Below are 25,138 nucleotides of genomic sequence, written 5' to 3' on the forward strand. Positions count from 1 at the left end.
TATTTGCTCCACATACCAACTGCTCCGACCCTAAAGTAAGCCAGAATCCCACACAGCCATATGTAGGCACATTCCAACCACAAAGAATAACTGGGGATTCTTCATCCTGTAAACATCCTGAACAACTGGTTTTGGTGGTTTGATGGGAACAGATCCTCACCTGATCAGGAATACCAACGATCACCCCACCACTCATGTCTTGTTGGGAAATGTTTGCAGTCCTCAAGCTGTGAAAGTCATCAGGTGCAGCAGTCATGAATACCATGTAAACATCCCTGTTGGTAGGACAAACAAATAACAGTGGGATTCATTCGAGAAAACAGAACTTGTTTGATTCCCTGTCTGACAAAAAGAAATTAATGCAACGTAAAAATTAGATTTAAAAAATCAGCAGCATCATATGTAACCATGTCCTAAATTACATATTGTTATAATTACACAAAATTTGTTCTAAAGCCCAAACTGCTCCTGGTATATCTGACTTTTAGCACCTCCAAGCCTGTAGTCATCTTGGTTATTAGTTAGGCCCCTCCCCCGTGTGTCGCTATGTGTATAGGCACTGTTAATGCTAGCATGAACAGATCATTCTTGCTGGCTTAAAAGTTGTAGTGGCTTGAGCTAACTCTCATCCCAACTGTTTATATTTGGTTATAGGAGCTGGAGTGGGCATTAATGCTCCACAATTTACAAGCTGGGACCTGCCGCTAATCCATGGTTAAAGCCTTTACCCACATCAACACTGCAGGCAGAGGCTAACATCTGCAATACTATTACAGTTTTTCTCGATTGCTAAAACACATTTCTTGAAACTACGCCTCATATCCTCACAACAGTAAACACAAATCCATAACATCTCACTCAATTCCCCAAACATCCTATTTCCAGGTCAAAATGAAGCTCTACACCCAAAACTATTCACTCCTGCTGAAAAACTAAACTTTGCCCTCAGACATCAAACACAAGCCCTCAAAAACACACACACTACAACAGAGTTTTGCACACTGGTACAATTAATTCAAAACAATAGTTCCAAAACAATTAGGTTGCTTATGGTTCTCCCCTTCAAAACCCTTGTCACATGATAAACACAAAAGACGCAACCAATGTATGTACAGTGGCACATTGTCATTCATGTACTATACAGTACAACACACACCAGAAACATTATCCCACCTCAGCATCTTGTCTTTGGTCTGGGTCAGGCCAGAGAATCTCATCCACATCACAGGCTATATTGGCCCCAGCCAGGCAGCGGGGGTAAAATCCTCTTGCATGCCTGATCCACCCCTGGCATGCATCTACTGATATGTCTAGGCAGGCCTCTTCGATGGCCTGAAGGAGGTGAACACGGACATAAGGTTCTCGGTCATACACTTTCCACCGCCATGCCGAAAATAACTCCTCTATCGGGTTTAGAAAGGGTGAGTATGCAGGCAGAAAGATATTAGAAAACCTTGGGTTATTGGTAAACCAGTCACGAACCAGAGCAGCGCGATGGAAGCTGACGTTATCCCACACAACAACGTAGTGAGGCTGCTCTGGCTGTGCTGGTTCCCTATAGTCCAGCTGGAACATATGTTGTCTTAAACCATCAAGAAAAGCAAGGAGAAGCATAGTGTTATAGGGTCCTAGTACGGCATGGCGGTGGAGTACCCCTCGTTGGCTGATGGCTGCGCACATAGTGACATTCCCCCCATGCTGACCAGGGACATTTACAATAGCCCGATGGCCAATTATGTTCCTCCCCCTTTTCCTTCTTTTGGTCAGGTTAAAACCTGCCTCATCCACAAAGATTATTTCATGGGGAACAGGCCGTCCTTCAATCTCAAAGATTCTCTGCAAAACACATAACACAGTAGAGTCAATCGGTACCCTGAACCACAGTTCAAGAGTGCTGAAATGGCAGCATAAAATGGTAAATGGCCTGTATTTATATAGCGCTTTACTAGTCCCTAAGGACCCCAAAGCGCTTTACATATCCAGTCATCCACCCATTCACACACACATTCACACACTGGTGATGGCAGCTACATTGTAGCCACAGCCACCCTGGGGCGCACTGACAGAGGCGAGGCTGCCGGACACTGGCGCCACCGGGCCCTCTGACCACTACCAGTAGGCAACGGGTGAAGTGTCTTGCCCAAGGACACAACGACCGAGACTGTCCAAGCCGGGGCTCGAACCGGCAACCTTCCGATTACAAGGCGAACTCCCAACTCTTGAGCCACGATCGCCCATAAACTGGCATGCTGTGATGGTACACAATACTTTATACAGTATCAAAACTCATACCTGAACATATTCCACACGTTGGTTTTTCACTCTGTCAGAGTTTCGTTCGAAAGGGACTCGGTATGCCTGTTTCATCCGGAATTGATTCTTTCGGAGGATGCGGTCAATTGTGGAGAGGCTGATGGCATTTATGCCTCGAAAAAGATGATCATCCTCAATCACTCTCCTTTGAATCTCTTGCAGGCGGATTACATTATTTGCAATTACCATGTTTACAAGTTCCCTCTCTTGCTCCTCCGACAAAAGCCTTAACCTGCCTCCACCAGGTGGTCGTCTCTGTGTCCTACAAAAATAGAAGCACTCATTACTGTAACTGTCACACATTCATTTTACAGGAAAATAATGGAAACATACTGAAACTCAAGGCACATAAGTTCAGTAACTTAAACGTTACTGTACAAAGCAGTCTTACTGCAAGTACACCTACCTGTTTTCCTCCCTGAAGGTTCTGATGATGGAGGCAACAGTGAAGCGACTCAAATTTGGTTGTACTCGTTGCCCAGCCTCCCTCATAGTCATCCCATGGACAAGGACATGGTCAACTAAAGTGGCTCGAATTTCATCCGAGACTGACTGTCTTCTTGCCCTTGCTCTTCCCCTTCCTTGTCGCCATCGTTCTCCACCTCCACCTCCTTCACCACGTCCTCCTCCTTCACCACGTCCTCTTTCTCCACCACGTCCTCTTCCTTTGCATCTCTTTGGATCCATTGTTTCAAACCTGAATGAGCTGACTTTGGCCCTTTTATCTATCCATCGCAGGTTCTGATTGGTGTGTGCTAAATTTTGAATCCTAGTGTTTCCACCTGGTTAATTGTGTGCTAATTGAGCTCAAGCTATGCTGACTTAAGTTAACATTATTGCATGCTAGTGCTTTCTAAATGACTGGTGTAAGCACTGTAAAATGTAGGGATTTGTGTGTAGAGTTTTGCAGTAACAGTTCACCAAATTTGAGTCATGTGTCAAAGCAGGGAATAGTGTTTATAGTTCAGGGAAATGGGTGAGCTTTTTGAACAATAGCGTTACGGTTTTGAAATTTTAGTTTAGAGGCCTGGTTATAGTGTTTAAGCAATCGAGAAAAACTGTAATAATTACACATAACTGTAGCAACAACAAAGAGAGGCTCGAACAAGAAAGGCTTGAAACCCTTAGAAAAGACTGATCAGAGTTGGTTCAATGAACTCTGATCATGTTCATTCGGAGTTAAGCTCGTGTGTGTTTAGAGACAGAAAGCCATCATGTTACCAGGATTCTCCAGAGAAACACAGAAATAAAGAGCAGAGCCTCCATCTTCATTTAGTGGACAGAGGAATATGATCACAAATCAGTGTGGGCCAAAATTTGTATCTTAAAAACTAGGAGGGGATAAAGTTATACCAACATACTGTAATATTTTTATAATATACACTAGCAAACTTTCATGCTGTGTGTGATATTAAAAATATTGTATTGTGTGATATCACATTCTATTGTGATCCAGCATTTTAATCTGACCTTTGATTTCTAAATGCTTCATTAAACTGTCAAATATACAAATATAGACAACTGTGGGATTTGTCTAAAGTATTTGCATATGCCATAGAAATGTTAGCACTCACAGTTTACTGGGCAAGGTTTATGCAAAGTTTCAACAAGACCAGTCCACTTATGACAAACGCGATCATACGAGCATTATAGTACGATGCAGTCTCTGCATGATATGACTATCTATTCAGCTGTAACCTGACAGGGACAAAGTCTAGGAGACAGAAACTGAAGATAGACACCATTTACTGATGGACCTGTTATATTAGGTGACAATTCCACGTGAAAGTCAAAAGAAATGAATACATACAGGGCAAGTCTTTATGAGGCAAACATGATGTGCATCTCACACGAAAGCGATTTAGGTGATTTTCTGTGAGAAATGTGTAAAAAGATCCGTACTCTGAATTTCAGATACTATTGATCTGTTTGTTGTGTGTCTGAGGGTTTACGCAGGGACGTTTTGTGTAAGCACTGATTGCTACAGTAGCATCCAATCAATGCTTACAGTGCAAAGAAACTGGCCTACAGTCTGACAGCTGCATTAATGTCTACACAATCTAAGAGTTTGAAAGATGGACACACGTGAGATGATCATAAATCCACAACAGAATCCTTTCTGTCCTGACATACTGATGAGAAAATAACTGAAGCACTCGTGTCAAGAACAACAACAAAAAAGGGAAACATGCCTAACTTGGATTTCAGTGATTGTGAAAACAAACATATGCAAATGAATTTCCTCTGTGCGCTTTGCCTAATTCAGGAAATCACTATCAGTCAAGTTGAGTGTGAGTCAGTGAGTATGTTATGTTCACATAGACTGTTACCTCAGGGGCTAACTTACCAGATGAAATGAACCTTTATGGAACGGAAACCCAGAATTTGTTTCAAGTCACATTTTAGCTTAACCTGCATGGTGGAAAGTGCCTGTACCAGAGACATGATTGTTGCTGCTTAGGTTAAAATATCTAGTATATGTCAATAATGTAACAAAAAAGAAGAAGAAAATCTGTGGCGGTGTAAAAGTCCCACTAAATGCGTCTCTCGGTGTACATCTAAACTATATAACGATTAACCGCCAACTGTGAGTTCAATTTAAATTTTCCTTTACAAATGTGTGTTTGTTTAGGAAGGAAAAAAATGTGTGCGCACAGTGTTCGGCAATATAGACTCAAAGGCAGCACCAAGACTGGCACGAGACTATTTCCACTGCACTGAGGGTGGGAACTCCAGGCCTCGGGGCCGCTGTCCTGCAGGGTTTAGATGTGTCCTTGATCCAACACAGCTGATTTAAATGGCTCATTTTGAACGTTGACATATACATCAAGGAATGGACCAGCCACTGCACTGATGTTAAACCAGTTCAGAAGTTCATTTATCATCATGAACCACCAATTTATGAGCAGACAAACCAAAGTGCACTCCAAGATTCAGTTGCTTGTAGAAGCACGTTTAGCAGCAACAGCTCAAAGTCATTGTTTTCTGTATGACTATCAGTCTCTCACATCATTGGGGAGTCATTTAGGCTCACTCTTCTTTATAATGTTGCTTCACTTCATTGAGGTTTGCACAAATTTGTTTATGCAAAACTCACGACCACACTACTTCTATTAAGCTGAGCTTTAAACTTTCTAAAATATAAAACCTGCTAGACACCGGTGTTGTGCCAAAAAGTGATTGTCTGCCAAAAACTGATTTCTGGTATTTGCCAAAAAGTGATTGCTCGTATTTAAACTGCTATAAGTAACTTGTTGGGCTATAATATGTGAAACATATGTCAAATGCTTCCCTCATGGATGACATAAAGTCATCTTGAGCCACAAACAACATTCGTGTAACAAGGTAGAAGCCGCGATCAGTTTTTGGCAGCGACTTTTATATAACCTTTATTTATGTAGTTAAAAAAAATCTCATTAACATTAAACATGTCTTTTGTAAGAGTAAGTTGGCCAAGAGGACAGCAGCAATGGCAACAAATATTACAATAGTTCAGTAAAAATATTTTAAGTGGGGATAAAGGAGCGGATTGGTTATAATGTAAGTACAGGGTGGGCCATTTATATGGATACACCGTAATAACATGGGAATGGTTGGTGATATTAAAGTCCTGTTTGTGGCACATTAGTATATGTGAGGGGCAAACTCCTCAAGATGGGTGGTGACCATGGTGGCCATTTAGAAGTCGGCCATCTTGGATACAACTTTTGTTTTTTCAATAGGAAGAGGGCCATGTGACACATCAAACTTATTGGTAATGTCACAAGAAAAACAATGGTGTGCTTGGTTTCAACGTAAACCTCCAGCAGAACCAGGCTCAGGGAGGGGCGGGGCCATCTGCTGACCGGTTGGGGTGAGAGAAGGAAGACAGGATGAAGACATGCTGTGGAAGCGAGACAGAGATTAATAACAGATATGATTCAATGCAGAGAGGTCTGTTAATACATAGTGAGTGAACCAACCAACCACAGCATCTGTGGTGAGAGAGTCATCAAGGAGTTCAGGCACTCCATCAAGCTCACAGTCACAGACTCAGGTGAGATTCTAGAGTTGCAGGGCTTCCTCCAGAGCAGCTGTTAGAAACACAGCTGCATCTTCTTTCTCTCACACACAGAAAAGAGTGAGACAGAGTGAGGCATCAGGGAGTTTAATTACCAGCTTTAAGACAAATGAATGAGAGTGCTGAATGATAGCACTCATGAGTGGTGCAGCATGCTTTAATTACTACCCACTAGTGAATGTGTCAGCAGCTGAAACTGTATTAATGGTGATTTAAAGAAACGAGTCCCAGTGTGTAGACCAGGCAAGCTGCTTCACTTGTAACACACTGGCAGAAACCCCAAGTCAGTTAGGATGACTACCTGAACATTTGAATGTTTCCACTGGTCACTGAGGTGGTACGTTACAGGGATCCAGTCTGTTCATTTACAGGACTCTACTAGAGCTGCTTTGCATGACTCACAGTTGAAATAATGCTTCTTTGTCTGATGCAGGGCCTTGGTTCACCCCATCAGTCGTGCAGGGGGTCGTCTGCTCTGCAAAAGTGCACTTTAATGTAAACTGTGCAGCAGTGCTGCAAACTAATCCAGACGAAATAAAAGCACAATGTCAGGAGCTACTGCAGTTCAGCATCAAACGTAGGCCAAATCAATCATTAATATGATTTTCATGATCATCTTGTTTGTCTTAATGTTCTTATGATTCAAAGAGACATCCAGCAGCTGTGAGATCGGCTGTACTGATTTAAAATGAAGTGTGTACGGCCCCAAAGCCTCTGAATGAGCTGCAGATGTGTTTCAAACTCCTGTAACAAAAGCAAACATGTCTGCATACCGGCTAACTTTGTCCACACACTGTTTCTGCTCTGCAGGTTTCACAGATGAAGATGCAAATAGTGGAGGATACGGGGATGGAGGAGATTGGGTTGGACTTTCATTAATATTTTGTCTGTTAGTTTGGGCTGTTTGTTGTTCCTGCTGCTTCCGCTGTCGTCATAATTACCTGCAAGGAACTAAAGCCATTATAGCAGCATCCTCCTGAAAACAACATCTGCTCTGCTTTTCCACAAGAATGAAGATGCAGAGGTCTGGCTTTAGGATCTGAGCTCAGATAACATCTGGAGTTTAAAGCATCATTTTAATCTTCTTCTGCACAAAATGGCTCAGTCGAGTGCTGCCAACTCCAAGAGGTTTTCGGAGGATCGGGTGATGGAGATCTATAAAGTAGGAGTAACATTATATAGCTACTATGTCAAAATTCTATAGTATGGTATATGATATGGCACAGCCCTGCTGTAAAGATCAAATGTGTGACAGTGAAAGGTGCTACAAAGAAGTCGGGAGAGAAATGCTGCGGAAAAGTCTCTTTAGCAAACAACGAGCAAACATAAAGCCCGTCCATTTCACATTTAAGGCAGGTAGTATGTTTGTTTTTCTAATGTTGACAAACTGACCCTCCATCCATCCACTTCTGCTGATCCTTTTCAGGGTCGCGGGGGCGCTGGAGCCTAACCCAGCTGTCTTAGAGCGAGACAGACTGAAGACCTGTCCAGTCCGCTGTCCCTACTAAGTGCATGTCCTTGAAACAGTGGAATAAAAACTAAAGCAATGACAAATAATGATCCTCATCATCAACATTACTACCGAAATGTGAACTAGCAAGTACAGCCTGAGCTCATAGAAACAACATCTTTGTAATCTGTAACAGTTTTGGATTTTTGGACATGTTAAACAACTTTTAAAGGGTTTTTCACAAAGATGCTGAACATTAAATGCAGGATGCCACAGACATCCATTTTAGCCAACAATCTGCCATCTTCACCTCCAGTGTTCAAATAAAACGGAGACGTTGTGACATCAGCAGGAGACAGAGATCAGCTAGAGACACGCAGACAGTTTAAGCAGGCTGCTGTTCAAGTGGAGGCTGGTATGAATCCTGCTTCTGTTTATGTTTCCTGTTGAACAAAAACTTGACCAGAAACTGACATACCAACTTTCAGACTAGCAGATCCATCCTCCTTCCCTCCATCCTCTGTGTGTCCTTCTGTCTGACCTGCAGCTGAGAAACAGGTGTGAGGTGTCAGCTGTCAGGTAGGTGATGAGTGAAGAACAGAACAGAATCCATTTCCTCTTCAAACTGCTGTCAGACATGAGCTGTGTTCCAATTCGTCGGCTGCATCCTTCGGAGGACCCGGCCTTTGCGGTCTACGTGGGCCGGGATGGTGGGGACAGAGAGGCTGTAACTATATCTGCTGGTGTCACTGTGACCTCAGAGCAGTTTACATGAAACATGAAACGAATTACAACTTTTGCGATATTGACCAGCTCATGATGCAGAGTGTAGACTGTATCTGTGATAATGAAAATGATTTAAGGACTGGTTTATGACACGTCTATAAAAAATATAAAGTCTGTACAAATGTGAAACTACAAAGTTAAAAGCAGCTGGAACGACAGCTGTTCAAAGCTGAACACTTACATCAGCCAGAAGACAGAGTGAGTCCTCCATCTCTCTGAAGGAGGCCATCGTGGTGAGCACAGATGCAGCAGCAGTGTGGATGTGTCCACTCTCACAGTGTCTCTCTTTCAAGTTTGTCCTCACATTCTCAAAAAAAGAACATGTCTATGCAGATGCCCAGAGCCTAACAACACACCCGCTATAAAAACTTTTGCACCACCAGATTTTCATATACTTACATTTGAAAGTGTTCGTCTCCTGCATTAGCTCCCACTTCGATCACTATCATTATCAGAAAAATATCTCCTGTATGGCCCGCAATGAATCCTGGGATATGTTGGGCCACAAAGGACACACCTGACCCATCCTTCAAATTCAGGGAAATGAAGGACGCATTTGGAAGACTTCAAATTTGAACAGCCTTCGTCGCGTCCATGTGATACAATTTCCTACAAATGTGGCATTCGAAGCATCCTCTCCCTGAATTTGGAAACACCCAATGTGATGATAGAGAGCAGGAAGAACCAGTCTCAACAAGAGACACACACACCTGATTTCCTGTAACTGCAGAGGGGAGGAGCCACCCGAGCAGGTGGGAACAGGAAGAGAAACAGCTGAGCCTCCGTCAGAGCAGCAGGAGGACGGTGGAGCTGAGGCAGGGTGAGTGTTAACACCACATTGTTGTAGTTTTGCTGTCAGAGTCTCTGAGTGTGTTTGTTTGTGTGACTGTAGAGAGAAGAAGAGTCACAGTGAGCTCTGTAGCTGTGATTGGCTCAATAATCACCTTCAATGGACTGAACGCAGAGAACGAGCCGAGGAACCTGACAAACCTGTTTGTGTGTGTGTCTGTGTGTGTGTGTGTACCTGTTTAGACATGTTTGTGAGGACAAAGAGTTGGTATGCTACTATGTGGGCTAATAGAGTCCCACAAAATGGCCGTCCTCACGAGTTTGAGGATATTTTTGAGGCTTTTTGGTGTCCTCACTAAAATCTGAAAACAAGTGTCTGTGTGTGTGTCTGTGTGTGTATGTGTCATAAAGAGAGTCGAGTTCACGGTCGCACACTTTCTATCTCAGAGGCTGTATCCCAATTCTTCGGAGCCCCTCTGATGACATGGTCCAAAAAATAAATCAATTGTGGCCACAAAATACTACTTCGTGCGCACGAAATGCTAATTTGTGGGCACGAAACACTTGACCAATAACCGTGATCCTTCCCAGGCCCTTGCAGTTGGTTGACACTAAAATCTATCCCGGCGTCCAGGCCCTGTAAAGCAACTGGGCTCTCAGTATCCTGTTTAAATGTCTCTCCGTAATAATGGTTCCTTGCATTGCAGGCTTTTCAAAATGCATTGTAGCTCATTCCCAGCCTAAAATAAAACTCACTCATACCGTCTCTGTCCACGGTGTATAGGTTTAGCCTACTCTCATGCTTGTGTCTCTACGCAGCTGTCCAGGAATTGTATCAATATGATGTTGCCACAAATGCGTAATTCGTTGCCACGTTATACCCATTTCGTGCTCTCGAAAATAGTATTTCGAGGGTATTTTGTGGCCACAATTTATTTATTTTTGGACCATGTCATCAGAGGGGCTCCGTACAATTCAGGTACTATTATTATACTATTAGTGTTAATTGTACTTTCTGCAGTGTTTAAATGATTACATATACACACAGTTACTGTCCCTCCACACATACGACTTGGTTCTCCTTCTATGCCCCAGCTTTGTTTACTTTTTCCCACCGAGGCTTCTAGACTTCTGATTGGCCAGCATTTCTGCACGGTTAGGAATATATCTCCACCTGTTGCTTTGCCATGTTCCTAGCAGTGTTTTCCTTCATTTCTGCCTTTACGTGTGGACGGGATTATTTTTGAAAACAAAAACGGAAAATCTCCGTTCTCAAAAATACCCGTGTACGTGTGGACGTAGCCTCAGTCTATGTATTTACTGCTTTGTGGTGAAGGTCCGTGTCTCATGTCAGTGTGTTTAGTTTGCGTTTCCTCTGTCTCATCTTGTCAATCACTCCCAGCTGTGTCCTGGGACAGGGATAAAGGGCAAAAAAACAAAAACCAACTAAATAAGCAGACAAAAAATAAATAAATAAAAAACACCCAGCACGCCCCTGCGGGCGGTTTATCCTTCAAGCTCGGGTCCTCTACCAGAGGCCTGGGAGCTTGAGGGTCCTGCGCAGCATCTTAGCTGTTCCTGTGACTGCACTCCACTGAGCAGAGATCTCCGATGTTGTTCCCGGGATCTGCTGGAGCCACTCGCCTAGCTTGGGAGTCACCGCACCTAGTGCTCCGATTACCACGGGGACCACCGTTACCTTCACCCTCCACATCCTCTCGAGCTCTTCTCTGAGCCCTTGGTATTTCTCTAGCTTCTCGTGTTCCTTCTTCCTGATATTGCTGTCATTCGGAACCGCTACATCGATCACTACGGCCGTCTTCTTCTGTTTGTCTACCACCACTATGTCCGGTTGGTTAGCCACCACCATTTTGTCCGTCTGTATCTGGAAGTCCCACAGGATCTTAGCTCGGTCATTCTCCACCACCCTTGGGGGCATCTCCCATTTTGACCTCGGGACTTCTAGGTTATACTCGGCACAGATGTTCCTGTACACTATGCCGGCCACTTGGTTATGGCGTTCCATGTATGCCTTGCCTGCTAGCATCTTGCACCCTGCTGTTATGTGCTGGATTGTCTCTGGGGCATCTTTACACAGCCTGCACCTGGGGTCTTGCCTGGTGTGATAGACCCCAGCCTCTATGGATCTTGTACTCAGAGCTTGTTCTTGTGCTGCCATGATTAGTGCCTCTGTGCTGTCTTTCAGTCCAGCTTTGTCCAGCCACTGGTAGGATTTCTGGATATCAGCCACCTCCTCTATCTGCCGGTGGTACATACCGTGCAGGGGCCTGTCCTTCCATGATGGTTCCTCGTCTCCCTCCTCTTTCTTGGGTTTCTGCTGCCTGAGGTATTCACTGAGCACTCGGTCAGTTGGGGCTATCTTCCCAATGTATTCTTGGATGTTCCTTGTCTCATCCTGGACTGTGGTGCTGACACTCACCAGTCCCCGGCCCCCTTCCTTCCGCTTAGCGTACAGCCTCAGGGTGCTGGACTTGGGGTGAAACCCTCCATGCATGGTCAGGAGCTTTCTTGTCTTTATGTCAGTGGCTTCTATCTCCTCCTTTGGCCAGCCTATTACCCCAGCAGGGTACCTGATCACGGGCTGCACCTGTTGATGGCCCGGATCTTGTTCTTACCATTCAGCTGACTCCTCAGGACTTGCCTGACCCTCTGCAGGTACTTGGTGGTTGCAGCCTTTCTAGCGGCCTCTTCATGGTTCCCATTTGCCTGCGGGATCCCCAGGTACTTGTAACTGTCCTCTATGTCTGCAATGTTGCCTTCTGGTAGTTCAATCCCCTCAGTTCTGACTACCTTCCCTCTCTTTGTTACCATCCGACTACACTTCTCCAGTCCGAACGACATTCCAATGTCATTGCTGTATAGCCTGGTAGTGTGGATCAGTGAATCGATGTCTCGTTCACTCTTGGCATACAGCTTGATGTCATCCATGTACAGGAGGTGGCTGACAACTGCTCCGTTCTGTAGTCGGTATCCGTAGCCAGTCTTGTTAATGATCTCACTGAGGGGGTTCAGGCCTATGCAGAACAGCAGTGGGGACAGAGCATCTCCTTGGTAGATCCCGCACTTGATGGTAACTTGTGCTATGGGCTTGGAGTTGGCCTCTAGTGTTGTACACCACATCCCCATTGAGTTCCTGATGAAGGCTCTTAGGGTCCCATTGATCTTGTACAATTCTAGGCATTCCAGTATCCAGCTGTGGGGCATTGAGTCATAGGCCTTCTTGTAATCAATCCAGGCAGTGCACAGGTTGGTCAGTCTGGTCTTGCAGTCTCGGCTGATTGTTCTGTCTACCAGTAGCTGGTGTTTTGCACCTCTGGTATTCTTGCCAATTCCTTTCTGTGTCCCGCTCATGTATTGACCCATGTGCCTGTTCATCTTAGCCGATATGATGCCTGACAGGAGCTTCCATGTAGTACTGAGGCAGGTTATTGGTCGGTAGTTGGAGGGGACCGGTCCCTTCTTGGGGTCCTTGGGGATCAGGACCGTCCGGCCTTCAGTTAGCCATTCCGGGTGTCTCTCGTTAACTAGCAGCTGGTTCATTTGTGCTGCCAGACGCTCGTGGAGTGCAGTCAGCTTCTTCAGCCAGTAGGCGTGAACCATGTCGGGCCCTGGTGCTGTCCAACTCTTCATACTGGAGACCCTTTCTTGGATATCTGCCACTGTGATGGTTACTGGACCCTGTTCAGGGAGGTCGCTGTGGTCTGCCCTCAGATCCACTAGCCACTGAGCATTGCCGTTATGGGTTGCATCCTTCTCCCATATGCTCTTCCAGTATTGCTCAGTCTCCAGCCTTGGTGGTGCTGTTCTCTTATTGTTCCCTTGCCACTGAGAGTACACCTTTGCTGGTTCTGTGGAGAACAGCTGGTTTATTCTCCTGCCTTCTATCTCTCTGGTGTACCTCCTCAAGCGGCTGGCCAAGGCTGTGAGTCTTTGCTTGGCAGTTTCCAAGGCCTCAGGTATGGACAGCTTGCTGTATTTCTTAGGCACCTTATTTGTCGCACCTTTCTGCAACTCTGTTAGTTGGCTAACCTCCCTCCGTGCTACTTTGATCTTGCCCTCTAGCCTCCTTCTCCATGGAGGGTACTGCCCCTTGTGGCTGTTCAACTTGTAGCCAAGCATCTCACTGATCACTGCTGCCGTATTGTAGATCAGCTTGTTAGTGTCGGTAATCGTGGTTGTAGGTATTGCCCGTAGTGCTGCATTAACATCATCTAGCAGACCTTCTGAGGGTACTTCACGTAATCTTGGTAACCGGCTACGGGGGATCCAGGTTTCAAGCTTGGCCATGATCCTATTTTTCAGGTCAGTTCCTCTCGCACTCAACGATCCTTCTCCTATCGCACTTGGGGCTATGTACCCAATCTCGGGTGGGGGTGATGATATCTCCCCCCTGACCTGGCGTCCTGACTCCTCCTTGCCGTAGCATTTGTGTTGTACCTCGTCAATCTCTAGCTGTGAGAGCAGTCCCTTCTTTCGAATGTTGGAACACTGAGCTACTAGTTGTTTCGCCGTCATTGTGGATGTTGGGTATCGAAGAATCCATAGGTCCCTCATCCTATTCATGTAGCCCCTTCCGCCGGGGTTACTTGCGTAGTAGCATTCCAACAACGCCCTGTTTTCGTCCCTTGCCCACCGATGCCTTCTTGTTCCAGTAGCCCACTTTTCGTCAGGGTGCCCTGGTTCCTCAACACCTGACGCGGACCTTGTTGATCCGGGCGACGTCCGAGCCGGCATGCCTTCATATTTATCTGTCTCGCTCATGTCTGCGGTAGGCTTGCTTAGCATAGGGGGTCTAGCCTTAGGACCCTTACTGGATACAGACGCCCCAGGCAGGAATCGAACTTGCGATCCTCTGTTCCAAAGGCGTGTAGTTTAACCACTACGCTATCCAGCTGCTATATATATATATATATATATATACACACACACACACACACACATACATCAATCACCTGGATCACCTGTTGAGAAAGAAAAAAGAAAACAAGCAGAAGAAAACGAGAGCAATACAATAAACAACATCACAATGATATATAGTAATATAACAGTAAATACTAAATATTAAACATTATTGTGCAGCACATAAGATCAACAGAACACAGTGTGCTTTGAGGTACACTCTAAGAACTAAAACTGATAATTACTTAAATATTTTGGTGCAACACACTGACATTTTAGACCTTCTTCAGAATACTGTATATACTATGGGCATCATGGTGCTGATCCAGAATCCTTACATTATTATTTATTACTAGAGCTACAATAATAAAGCAATGAGGAGGGGGAAGTAATAAATATGAAATAATGTATTTATGATGATTCCATTTGTTTCACTATCCACTCTGTGCAGGGCAAAGCTTATTACATGTATAGAGATACAATAATTTTACTGCTGTAAAATCCAAATTTTGTCTTATTTAAAATATAAATCTAATATAATCTGCATCTTAATGTATGTTCTTTAAAATACAGCGTGTGTTTTTTAATATATTATAATTATAATAATGCATAATTATGTGGACATGCATATTAGATCGTTTTTTAGTGAAATATAATCCCCCCAGAAGGGCAGGAAATGCTCTGTAACTTACTTTAAAACTAAATATGTTCACTAAAACGGTGACAGAGCTACAGACCCATGACAGCCTTACACAGGTAGCCAGCAGCTGTGACCAGCACTACTTGTGCAGTTAATAAAAGGACAGGTAATGTTTGTCACGCTGTTGCACACACAGCACGCTCGTTTGTTTCAGTTCGTCAAATTGCCACAAGACAGCTTACCAACGTGTACGTAATAAGCTAATACTCCTGTGTGCTACACACTACAGTGTACGCTGTACACCTACTTACTGGGTTTGTCGCATCAGTCTGTGTCTCTGAGTTAACTTGTGTTTCTCTTACAGCTCCGGACCGCAAAAAATGCGCGTGCTCTTTGTGAGCTCGTTCCCGGCTCGTAACCAGCGCGTTCTGCCGTCGAGGGCGATCATTGGTTAAATGTGATCATGTGACTGATGCAAGCCAGATCCTTTTATTTAGCAAAACTGTGATTAATAGTTAAATATTATTGTTGAGGGGCACAGACAGGACTCCGCACGCACACACACATTAAAAAAAAATAATACTTTTTTTTTTTAAAAAGTTGCCTCAACAAAAGGGCACCTTGGGCACCCATCAGGAAAGGGGCGGGTGCTCAAGCCCCTCTAGCCCCCCCTCCTCTGCACGTGCCTGTCGCAGAGAACGGGGGTGTGAGAAGACTCCAAAACCTCCCTCCGCCCGCTCATTGTAGTGTTGATGCATGTGTGTTCTAAGGTGCATTTCCCCAGCTTTGGAAAATTCAGAGGCACAGATGAAGCTGGGGTACACAAAAACTGTAAAGCCAGGTGGAAAAGGTTCAGATAAGATGTCTTCCTGTTCCCCCAGTACGTTAAAGGATCCTCTGATCTTGGAATGTTTCTCTCCGACACTCTCCACAATACTAAGGGGTTGGCAGTCCGTTATAATAAAACTCAGGACTGCATGGTCCAGAACAGACTTCCTAGGTGCTTGATTTCAAAATAATAAAACGCATGTTAATTAAAAAATGATGATAAAGCAGTTCAGTGTCAATATAGGCCGACCTGTGTTCATTCTCGGTGTGTTTGTCTCCTCATTTTCATGTTTGGTTCTGTAATGCCTGAACACTGAGGAGGTGCTTTTGATTGTGTAACAAAGCTCAGCCGAATAGAAAATAAATAATTTACACTGCAAGTCACATTGCTGTTTTTCCTATTCTGATAGATTACACTGAAACAAAGACAGACAAACTATTCCCTTATTTGCAATTAAAAGATCAAAATGATCCCACACAGCAGAAACATTTTTTTTTCTTTCAAGCTCAATTTTGTTATGGAGAGATGTTTTTTTTTTTTTTTTATCTTTGCGAGAGTAATTTTGGTTTTTTGGGGGGTTTTTTGGTGGCGACTCATCCCATTGACAGATGCAGATGCGGTACCTTTTAAACACAGTTTAGCGCGTTGGTAATGAGCGATACAGCAGCTGTATCGATCACGTGACTTTTTCTTAAAGCGACACACGCACCGATACAGGTTTCGCTCTGTGAGCTTGATACAAGCGTCGGTGCATCAGTGTTGCTGGACCCATCACTACTATATAGTGATGTGTTGTGGTGCTTTGCTCCCACCCCTTGTGTTCCGTGTTTTCGTCTTCCCTTCGTGTAATTCTTCATATTCGTGTACTGTTAGTTTTCCCAGTTTAGGTTTTTGCTTAGTTTCCATGCTCACCTTCGCCATTTCTGTTTGTATCACCATGTGATGAATAAACTCACTTGCATCTGAGCTGCCTGCATAAAGGGTCCTTTAATAATTTACACACGGCTCGCAAACCGTGACAAAAACACTGGAAAAATTGGGCTGTTCTAAAACGTTTGACGGGTAGTGTATATATTTAGTTTATATATTTTCTTTATTTATAATAGTTTGTTTTATATTGTAGCAAAGTGTTACTTGGATACTTCTCTATGTGCTTCTTCATGTGCAATTTTGTTGCATTCTGAGCCTAAGAAATTTATTGTGATGAACTGCTGTTAGAATCAAGTTAAATTCTGATAAATCAGACAATTACCTCTCCAGCTGTTGTTACAGTCTTTGTTTATCGGGTCCTTACAGGGTAAAAGATGACGACACCTAAAGAAATCCTTCTGGGGACTTTGGAGGATTTGGGACGTGATGACTTTGAAAAATTTAAGTGGCATCTGAAGAACGGGTCTGTAGAAGGTTTACCAGCAATCCCAGTGAGTAAACTGGAGAATGCAGAGAGGACGGACATAGTGGATCTGATGTTTGATACCTACTCTATCAACACTTTTCAAGTTGCTAAAAATCTTTTGGGGAGGATAAACAAGAATGATCTGTTGGAGAATTTAAATAAAACCATCCCAGAACCCACAGGTAAGTCAGGGAATGACTAAACAAAAAATACATAAACAATAAAAACCTTAGTTAACATTACACAGGTGCCATTAAAATCTATATAAATAATAAATCCAAAACACTTGCCAACACTTTCAGGAGTGAGAGACTGCAGAAAGCCAACAGTTTATGTTTTATGCATCTGCACAAATAACCTCCTGTGTACACATGAATATCTGCTCTTTGGGTTGGTTTGATTAAAATGGGACCAGCAGCAGGTTTTCTGCCCATTTTACAGATTTATATTGTCAGATTGGTTTTAGAGCTGTTTTATCAACATAAATGAGGCGACAACAACAGTTTGGGACACGTCACAAATATGATCAAAGTGCTTTCTCTTAAATCTATTTACCAGTTGAAGGTAAAGTTAAAAAAATGGCTGCCATTTCTTTCTGCTGTTTGGAGACCCAAACAAAAAAATGCCCACACAGTAAATGCTTTTTATTATGGTTGATAAACAGGACACTAAGGTGATTGGTCAAAGGTTGGAGGAAAGCCACAGTTCTCCTTATTTGACTGAAATCCACCATTTCAGCTCATGTTTTTTCTTCTGCAGCTTTCTGGGAGATTCCACTTCAGCCTTCTGCTGGCAACGCTCCCATTACCATGCTTCCCTTAGGCAGCATCATTAGAAGACATAGCATACATTTACACTGCTATGCAGATGATACCCAGCTCCATCTGTCCATGAAGTCAGATAACACACACCAATGAGTTAAACTGCAGGAACGTCTTAAAGACATAAAGACCTGGATGGCCGCTAACTTTCTGCTTCTTAATTCAGATCAAACTGAGGTTATTGTACTCGGCCCTGAAAATCTTAGAAATATGGTATCTAAGCAGATTCTTACTCTGGATGGCATTACCTTGGCCTCCAGTAACGCTGTGAGGAACCTTGGAGTCATTTTTGACCAGGACATGTCTTTCAACACACATATTAAACAAATATGCAAGACTGCTTTCTTCCATTTGTGCAACATCTCTAAAGTTAGAAATATCCTGTCTCAGAGTGACGCTGAAAAACTAGTTCTGTCATGGTCCTGGGTCGTTCAGCGTTTTGTTTCATTTTTGGTATCACCTTCTGTACTTTGTGTTAATTCTGATTTTGTATTAGTTCTTAGGTTGATCTCTACCTGTGTCTTTCCTCTGTGTTCTGTTCGTGTCCCCGAGTTTGTGTTGTAAAACAGTCTGTTTCCTGTTTTACTTTGAAGGTTTGTGTCTCGTCTTGTGAATTAGGATCAGCTGTGCTCCCCTCCTGTGTGTCATTCCCTCATTACCTTGTGTGTATTTATAGTATGTGTCTGCCTGTGTTCCTCGTTGTGTCGTCTGCATTACTGTGTTAATCAGTGTTACTACTCGTCTCTCTATCCAGCCTTCTTTGTGTCATCTCTGTGTATTCCCCGCTGTCCTTATGTTTTCAGGTTTGTCTGTTACAGTGGCAAAAGTATTCGGCCCCCTTGAACTTTCCCACATTTTGTCACATTACAGCCACAAACATGAATCAGTTTTATTTGAATTCCAGGTGAAAGACCAACACAAAGCGGTGTACACGTGAGAAGTGGAATGAGAATCATACATGACTCCAAACATTTTTTACAAATAAATAACTGCAAAGTGGGGTGTGCGTAATTATTCAGCCCCCTTTGGTCTGAGTGCAGTCAGTTGCACATAGACGTTGCCTGATGAGTGCTAATGACTAAATAGAGTGCACCTGTGTGTAATCGAACAAGGCCGAACAAGGAGAGTGCTGATCCGAAATGCAGCCAAGAGGCCCATGGTGACTCTGGACGAGCTGCAGAGATCTACAGCTCAGGTGGGGGAATTATTAGTCGTGCACTGCACAAAGTTGGCCTTTATGGAAGAGTGGCAAGAAGAAAGCCATTGTTAACAGAAAACCATAAGAAGTCCCGTTTGCAGTTTGCCACAAGCCATGTGGGGGACACAGCAAACATGTGGAAGAAGGTGCTCAGGTCAGATGAGACCAAAATGGAACTTATTGTTCAAAATGCAAAACGCTATGTGTGGTGGAAAACTAACACTGCACATGACTCTGAACACACCATCCCCACTGTCAAATATGGTGGTGGCAGCATCATGCTCTGGGGGTGCTTCTCTTCAGCAGGGACAGGGAAGCTGGTCAGAGTTGATGGGAAGATGGATGGAGCCAAATACAGGGCAATCTAGGAAGAAAACCTCTTGGAGTCTGCAAAAGACTTGAGACTGGGGCGGAGGTTCCCCTTCCAGCAGGACAACGACCCTGAACATAAAGCCAGGGCAACAATGGAGTGGTTTAAAACAAAACATATCCATGTGTTAGAACGGCCCAGTCAAAGTCCAGATCTAAATCCAATCCAGAATCTGTGGCAAGATCTGAAAACTGCTGTTCACAAACGCTGCCCATCTAATCTGACTGAGCTGGAGCTGTTTTGCAAAGAAGAATGGGCAAAGATTTCAGTCTGTAGATGTGCAAAGCTGGTAGAGACAGACCCTAAAAGACTGGCAGCTGTAACTGCAGCAAAAGCTGGTTCTACAAAGTATTGACTCAGGGGGCTGAATAATTACGCACACCCCACTTTGCAGTTATTTATTTGTACAAAATGTTTGGAATCATGTATGATTTTGTTCCACTTCTCACGTGTGCACCACTTTGTGTTGGTCTTTCACCTGGAAGTCCAATAAAATTGATCCATGTTTGTGGCTGTAATGTGACAAAATGTGGAAAAGTTCAAGGGGGCCGAATACTTTTGCAAGCCACTGTAGTTTTCCCAGTTTAGGTTTATGTTTAGTTCTGCCCTCACCTTGGTTTGTTCACTGTAAATAAAACCTCACTCGCATCTCCACCACTGTCTGCAACTTGGGTCCTCATTTAACTCCACCGCACGACTGCTGCCCCAGCCGTGACAAGTTTATGCATTTATTACGTCGAGGCTGGATGACTGTAATTCATTATTATCAGCAAGTCCTAAAAACTCGCTGAAAAGGCTTCAGTTAATCCAAAATGCTGCAGCAAGAGTCCTGACAGGGACTAGAAAGAGAGAGCAGATTTCTCCTGTATCGACTTCCTGTTAAATCCAGAATTGAATTCAAAATCCTGCTCCTCACATACAAGGTCTTAAATAATCAGGCCCCATCTTATCTTAATGACCTTGTAGTACCATATCACCCTATTAGAGCACTTCGCTCTCGCTCTGCAGGCCTACTTGTTGTTCACAGAGTATTTAAAAGTAGAATGGGAGGCAGAGCCTTCAGTTTTCAGGACCCAAAAAGATAGTTGGGGTTTTTTCTGTTGTATTATTGTAGGTTCTTTATCTTACAATATAAAGCACATTGGGGTGACTGTTGTTGTTATTTGGAGGAATTAATAAAAAAAACTTTTATACTTGAAATTCTTTCATTTATTCTACATATTTATTCATTACTGGCTCCATAGTGTTGTTTATGTAATATGTGAAATGTTGCTAGTATTGATTTGGTGCTGTATAAATAAACACAATTAAATCAAATGTGTCTCTATAAAACCTGCCCTCAGTTATAACCCAAGTGTCAGGGCTCAATGGCTCATGAAAAGGAATGGAGTCAAGCACAGAACCAAAAAACGGAGGCTGAGTGACTTTTAACAGAAATGTATTTTACTAGATTTCTTGACGGAGAAAGCTGAATCACGGCTAAATTCAACAGCAAGCGAGGTATTATGAGAAGTGCAGAGCTGAGGCCAGAACATAAGCTGAGGCAGGTCAAAGGAACAACAGGGGCAGAATCGGGCGAATAGAAACTATCCAGGATCACTGGAACAAAGGAGATAATAATCAGAGTGGTCCACAGTGTAGTGAATGAGTCCAAGATTTAAAAACTAAGAGGTGTTACGTGGCTGCAGGTGGAGATCAGCTGGAGGAGGAGATGAATTAAATCTGGGTACAGAGTGAGATGTGGGTGCACAGGGAGGCAGGCAGCTGAGGATGGCAGTTTGCAAGAGGGAGTTTTCCCAGCAGTGGCAGGGCAGAATCCTGAGGCGTGACTTATGGCGAGAGTTGGAAGATGTATCCAGGTGCCGACTAGGGAACAGGAAAAGAGGGTTACGCGAAACAAGCTGAGGAGCACAAGACAAAATGTGAGGCAGAGAACTGACTGTGCTAAGCACACAATCTGGAGAAGGTTCATTGTGAGTGCTGCTCATAGATACTGCCGGAGTAATTGGCAACAGGTGAGGAGCACGGAGGAGTGAGGAGGGCTCCACCCAGGCGAGGAGAGCTGATGCTGTGGAAAGTTACTCAGACTCACTCGGATCATGACACCAAGAGTCCAGTGAACTGAACACATAACCACAGTAACCAGAATGCAGTTTTCTCATTTGTGTCATTTGCTGTTTATTCATGCAGAGATTCTCACTGAGTGTCAGCTCAAACTCAAGTCAGACCTGAAGCAGAAGTTCCAGTGTGTGCTCGAGGGGATTTCTACAACAGAAAACCCGACCCTCCTGAGTCAGATCTACACAGAGCTCTATATCACAGGGGGAGGGACTGCAGAGGTCAATGATGAACATGAGGTCAGACAGATTGAAACAGCATCCAGGAAACCGGACAGACCAGAAACAACCATCAGACAAGAAGACATCTTTAAACTCCCACCTGGAAGAGATAAACCAATCAGAACAGTGCTGACAATGGGAGTGGCTGGCATTGGGAAAACAGTCCTAACACAGAAGTTCACTCTGGACTGGGCTGAAGACAAAGCCAACCAGGACATCCAGTTCATGTTTCCATTCACTTTCAGAGAGCTGAATCTGCGGAAAGAGGAAAAGTTCAGCTTGGTGGAACTTGTTCATCACTTCTTTACTGAAACCAAAGAAGCAGGAATCTGCAGCTTTGAAGACTTCCAGGTTGTGTTCATCTTTGATGGTTTGGATGAGTGTCGACTTCCTCTGGACTTCCACAAAACTACAATCCTGACTGACCCTAGAAAGTCCACCTCAGTGGATGTGCTGCTGATAAACCTCATCAGGGGGGAACTGCTTCCATCTGCTCGCCTCTGGATAACCACACGACCCGCAGCAGCCAATAAGATCCTTCGTGACATTGTTGACATGGTGACAGAGGTCAGAGGGTTCACTGACCCACAGAAGGAGGAGTACTTCAGGAAGAGATTCAGAGATGAGGAGCAGGCCAGCAGCATCATCTCCCACATCAAGACATCACGAAGCCTCCACATCATGTGCCACATCCCAGTCTTCTGCTGGATCACTGCTACAGTTCTGGAGTTTGTCATGAAGAACAAAGAGAGCAAAGATCTGCCTAAGACTCTCACAGAGCTCTACCTACGCCTTGTGCTATTTCACCTAACAACGAAGGACATCAAGTATGATGACACAGATTCATGCAGGAAGATCATTGAGTCTCTGGGAAAACTGGCCTTTGATCAGCTGCAGAAAGGAAACCTGATCTTCTATCAATCAGACCTGACAGAGTGTGGCATCGATATCAGAGCAGCCTCAGTGTACTCAGGAGTGTTCACACAGATCTTTAAAGCTGATGAGTGCCACATGTTCACCGGTGTCGTTTACTGTTTCGTCCATCTGAGCATTCAGGAGTTCTTTGCTGCTCTTCATGTCTATCTGACCTTCATCAACTCTGGAGTCAACCTGCTTAAGAAACAATCTCCTCTCTTTAAAATTTTCCAGAAAACACTTACTGTAAAAGACTTCTACCAGAGTGCTGTGGACAAAGCCTTAGAGAGTCCAAATGGACACCTGGACTTGTTCCTCCGCTTCCTCCTGGGTCTTTCACTGCAGACCAATCAGGATCTCCTATGCATGCTGACACAGACAGGAAGTAGCTCACAGACCAATCAGGAAATAGTTCACTACATCAAGAAGAAGCTCAGTGGGAAACTGTCTGCAGAGAAAAGCATCAACCTGTTCCACTGTCTGAATGAACTGGATGATCGTTCCCTAGTGGAGGAGATCCAACAGTCCCTGAGTTCAGGACGTCTCTCCACAGATCAACTGTCTCCTGCTCAGTGGTCGGCTCTGGTCTTCATCTTACTGTCATCAGATCTGGATGAGTTCGACCTGGAGAAATACTCCCGTTCAGAGGAGGCATTTTTGAAGCTGCTGCCAGTGGTCAAAGCATCCAAGAAAGTGCTGTAAGTGAATCTATGAACAAATATGTTCAATAATGCTAGATGAATAAAAGAATATGTCTCCATTGTTATTCTTCCTCAGGCTGAGAGATTGTGAACTCTCTGAAAGAAGCTTTGAAGCTTTGTCTGAAATTCTCAGCTCCCCATCCAATCATCTGAGAGAGCTGGACCTGAGCTCGAACAAGCTGCAGGATTCAGAATTGGATTTGCTGTGTGTTGGACTAAAGAGTCCTGACTGTAAACTTGAAACTCTCAGGTAAGGATACAGACGTTTTGACACTTTTTGACTCTTAAATCTGTAAGTTTATCTTGATGCGGACGTTCAAAGTCAGCACAATTTTCCTTTTAAGTTCCTGAGTTTATATTTTTGACTGTCAGGTTGTCTGGACAGATGTTTTTATTTTTTTTTTTTTTTTTTACTCGTCCCTAAAGTCAGAACTAAACCCACATGTAGATGACTTTCTGTTACTGGAGCAGCCTTCCTGAAGACAGCAGTGTGTTTTCATGCTTTTAAAGCCAAACTCACCTTTCAGACCTGGCTTTCATTTATTATCTATTTTTGTTTGTTTATTATATATTTATTTCTACTGTTTAACTACTGCTCACATCTGTTATCCTCCTTTTTAATTGTTCATTTCTTTTTACCCAGTGTTTCTATATTGCACTTTGTATTTGTCATCTATATTTATCATGCACTACTTTGCTCATTTATTGTTTGGTTTTAATGTTATTAAATTCCGGTTCTTTTGGTATTCTTTACGGCCAAAAAGACACGGCTCAAAAGCGGTCTTTTTACTTTAAAAATGATCTTTATTTTACATATCCGGATATGGAGACCTGAACACACAACCCCAGGTCTGAAGCACAAAACAGGAAGCCTAGTCATTTATATAGACGTCACACACACTTTACGTTTCGATCAAACACTCTGCTTAGTTTCACTTTTCGCTGGAAAAAGCATGTAATATCCTCTTAGACAACCTCTGAGGCCGTCACGGAGCAGCTGTATTTGTACTGACATTAGATTACACACAGGTGCACTCTATTTAGTCATTAGCACTCATCAGGCAATGTCTATGGGCAACTGACTGCACTCAGACCAAAGGGGGCTGAATAATTACACACACCCCACTTTGCAGTTATTTATTTGTAAAAAATGTTTGGAATCATGTATGATTTTCATTCCTCTTCTCACATGTGCACCACTTTGTGTTGGTCTTTCACCTGGAATTCCAATAAAATTGATTCATGTTTGTGGCTGTAATGTGACAAAATGTGGAAAAGTTCAAGGGGACCGAATACTTTTACAAGCCACTGTATTAATCCCCCGGGTGGTTTTCACACAGCTGAATAAACGTCAAACAGAAAACTGATTAAGCAGAAGTGTGAGATGGTCGAGAGTTTACTCCAGTGTCCTGTTATATTTTAGATAGCAAGGAGCAGACAGCTGAGTTTATTAAACTCCACCGAGACAGCGGTGATGCTAATCTGAAGGCTAGACCGTCCCATTTCATAGCCGTTTACTTCTGGCCTACCCGACCTTCTGAGGACCCGGCCCACATAGACCACGAAGTCCGGGTCCTCAGGAGGATGCAGAACGAAGTGACAGCTCCCCAA

General features: G+C 43.7%; 2 protein-coding genes across 2 annotated transcripts; one reads left to right on the forward strand and one right to left on the reverse strand.

The window, feature by feature from the left end:
* Positions 1-1,164: 1,164 nt before the first annotated feature.
* Positions 1,165-3,000, reverse strand: LOC146548190 (uncharacterized). Its single transcript, XM_085265036.1, has 4 exons — positions 2,720-3,000; positions 2,293-2,575; positions 1,483-1,836; positions 1,165-1,332 (listed from the first exon to the last, which is right to left on the reverse strand). Exons 1-4 carry the CDS (start codon positions 2,998-3,000, stop codon positions 1,165-1,167), a joined length of 1,086 nt encoding a protein of 361 aa, XP_085121162.1.
* A 14,091-nt stretch (positions 3,001-17,091) lies between these two features.
* On the forward strand, positions 17,092-23,781 carry LOC146548191 (NLR family CARD domain-containing protein 3-like). Its single transcript, XM_085266216.1, has 3 exons — positions 17,092-17,365; positions 21,763-23,524; positions 23,604-23,781. The coding sequence occupies exons 1-3, from the start codon at positions 17,092-17,094 to the stop codon at positions 23,779-23,781; spliced, it is 2,214 nt and encodes a 737-aa protein (XP_085122342.1).
* The last annotated feature ends 1,357 nt before the right edge of the window (positions 23,782-25,138 follow it).

The sequence above is a fragment of the Mchenga conophoros genome, linkage group LG23 (genome assembly GCF_057382185.1).
Source record: "Mchenga conophoros isolate Kocher_MC1m ecotype Shallow Benthic linkage group LG23, M_conophoros_male_GT1.1, whole genome shotgun sequence".
NCBI classification, from domain to species: domain Eukaryota; kingdom Metazoa; phylum Chordata; class Actinopteri; order Cichliformes; family Cichlidae; genus Mchenga; species Mchenga conophoros.

Excerpts from the sequence above, each read along its gene's own strand:
- LOC146548191 (XM_085266216.1), top strand. The coding sequence starts at position 17,092 with ATGACGACACCTAAAGAAATCCTTCTGGGGACTTTGGAGGATTTGGGA. Across the intron at positions 17,366-21,762 it reads AACCATCCCAGAACCCACAG|AGATTCTCACTGAGTGTCAG; the intron begins GTAAGTCAGGGA and ends TTATTCATGCAG. Across the intron at positions 23,525-23,603 it reads AAAGCATCCAAGAAAGTGCT|GCTGAGAGATTGTGAACTCT; the intron begins GTAAGTGAATCT and ends ATTCTTCCTCAG.
- LOC146548190 (XM_085265036.1), bottom strand. The coding sequence starts at position 3,000 with ATGGATCCAAAGAGATGCAAAGGAAGAGGACGTGGTGGAGAAAGAGGA. Across the intron at positions 2,576-2,719 it reads ACCTTCAGGGAGGAAAACAG|GACACAGAGACGACCACCTG; the intron begins GTAGGTGTACTT and ends CTATTTTTGTAG. Across the intron at positions 1,837-2,292 it reads AACGTGTGGAATATGTTCAG|AGAATCTTTGAGATTGAAGG; the intron begins GTATGAGTTTTG and ends TGTGTTTTGCAG.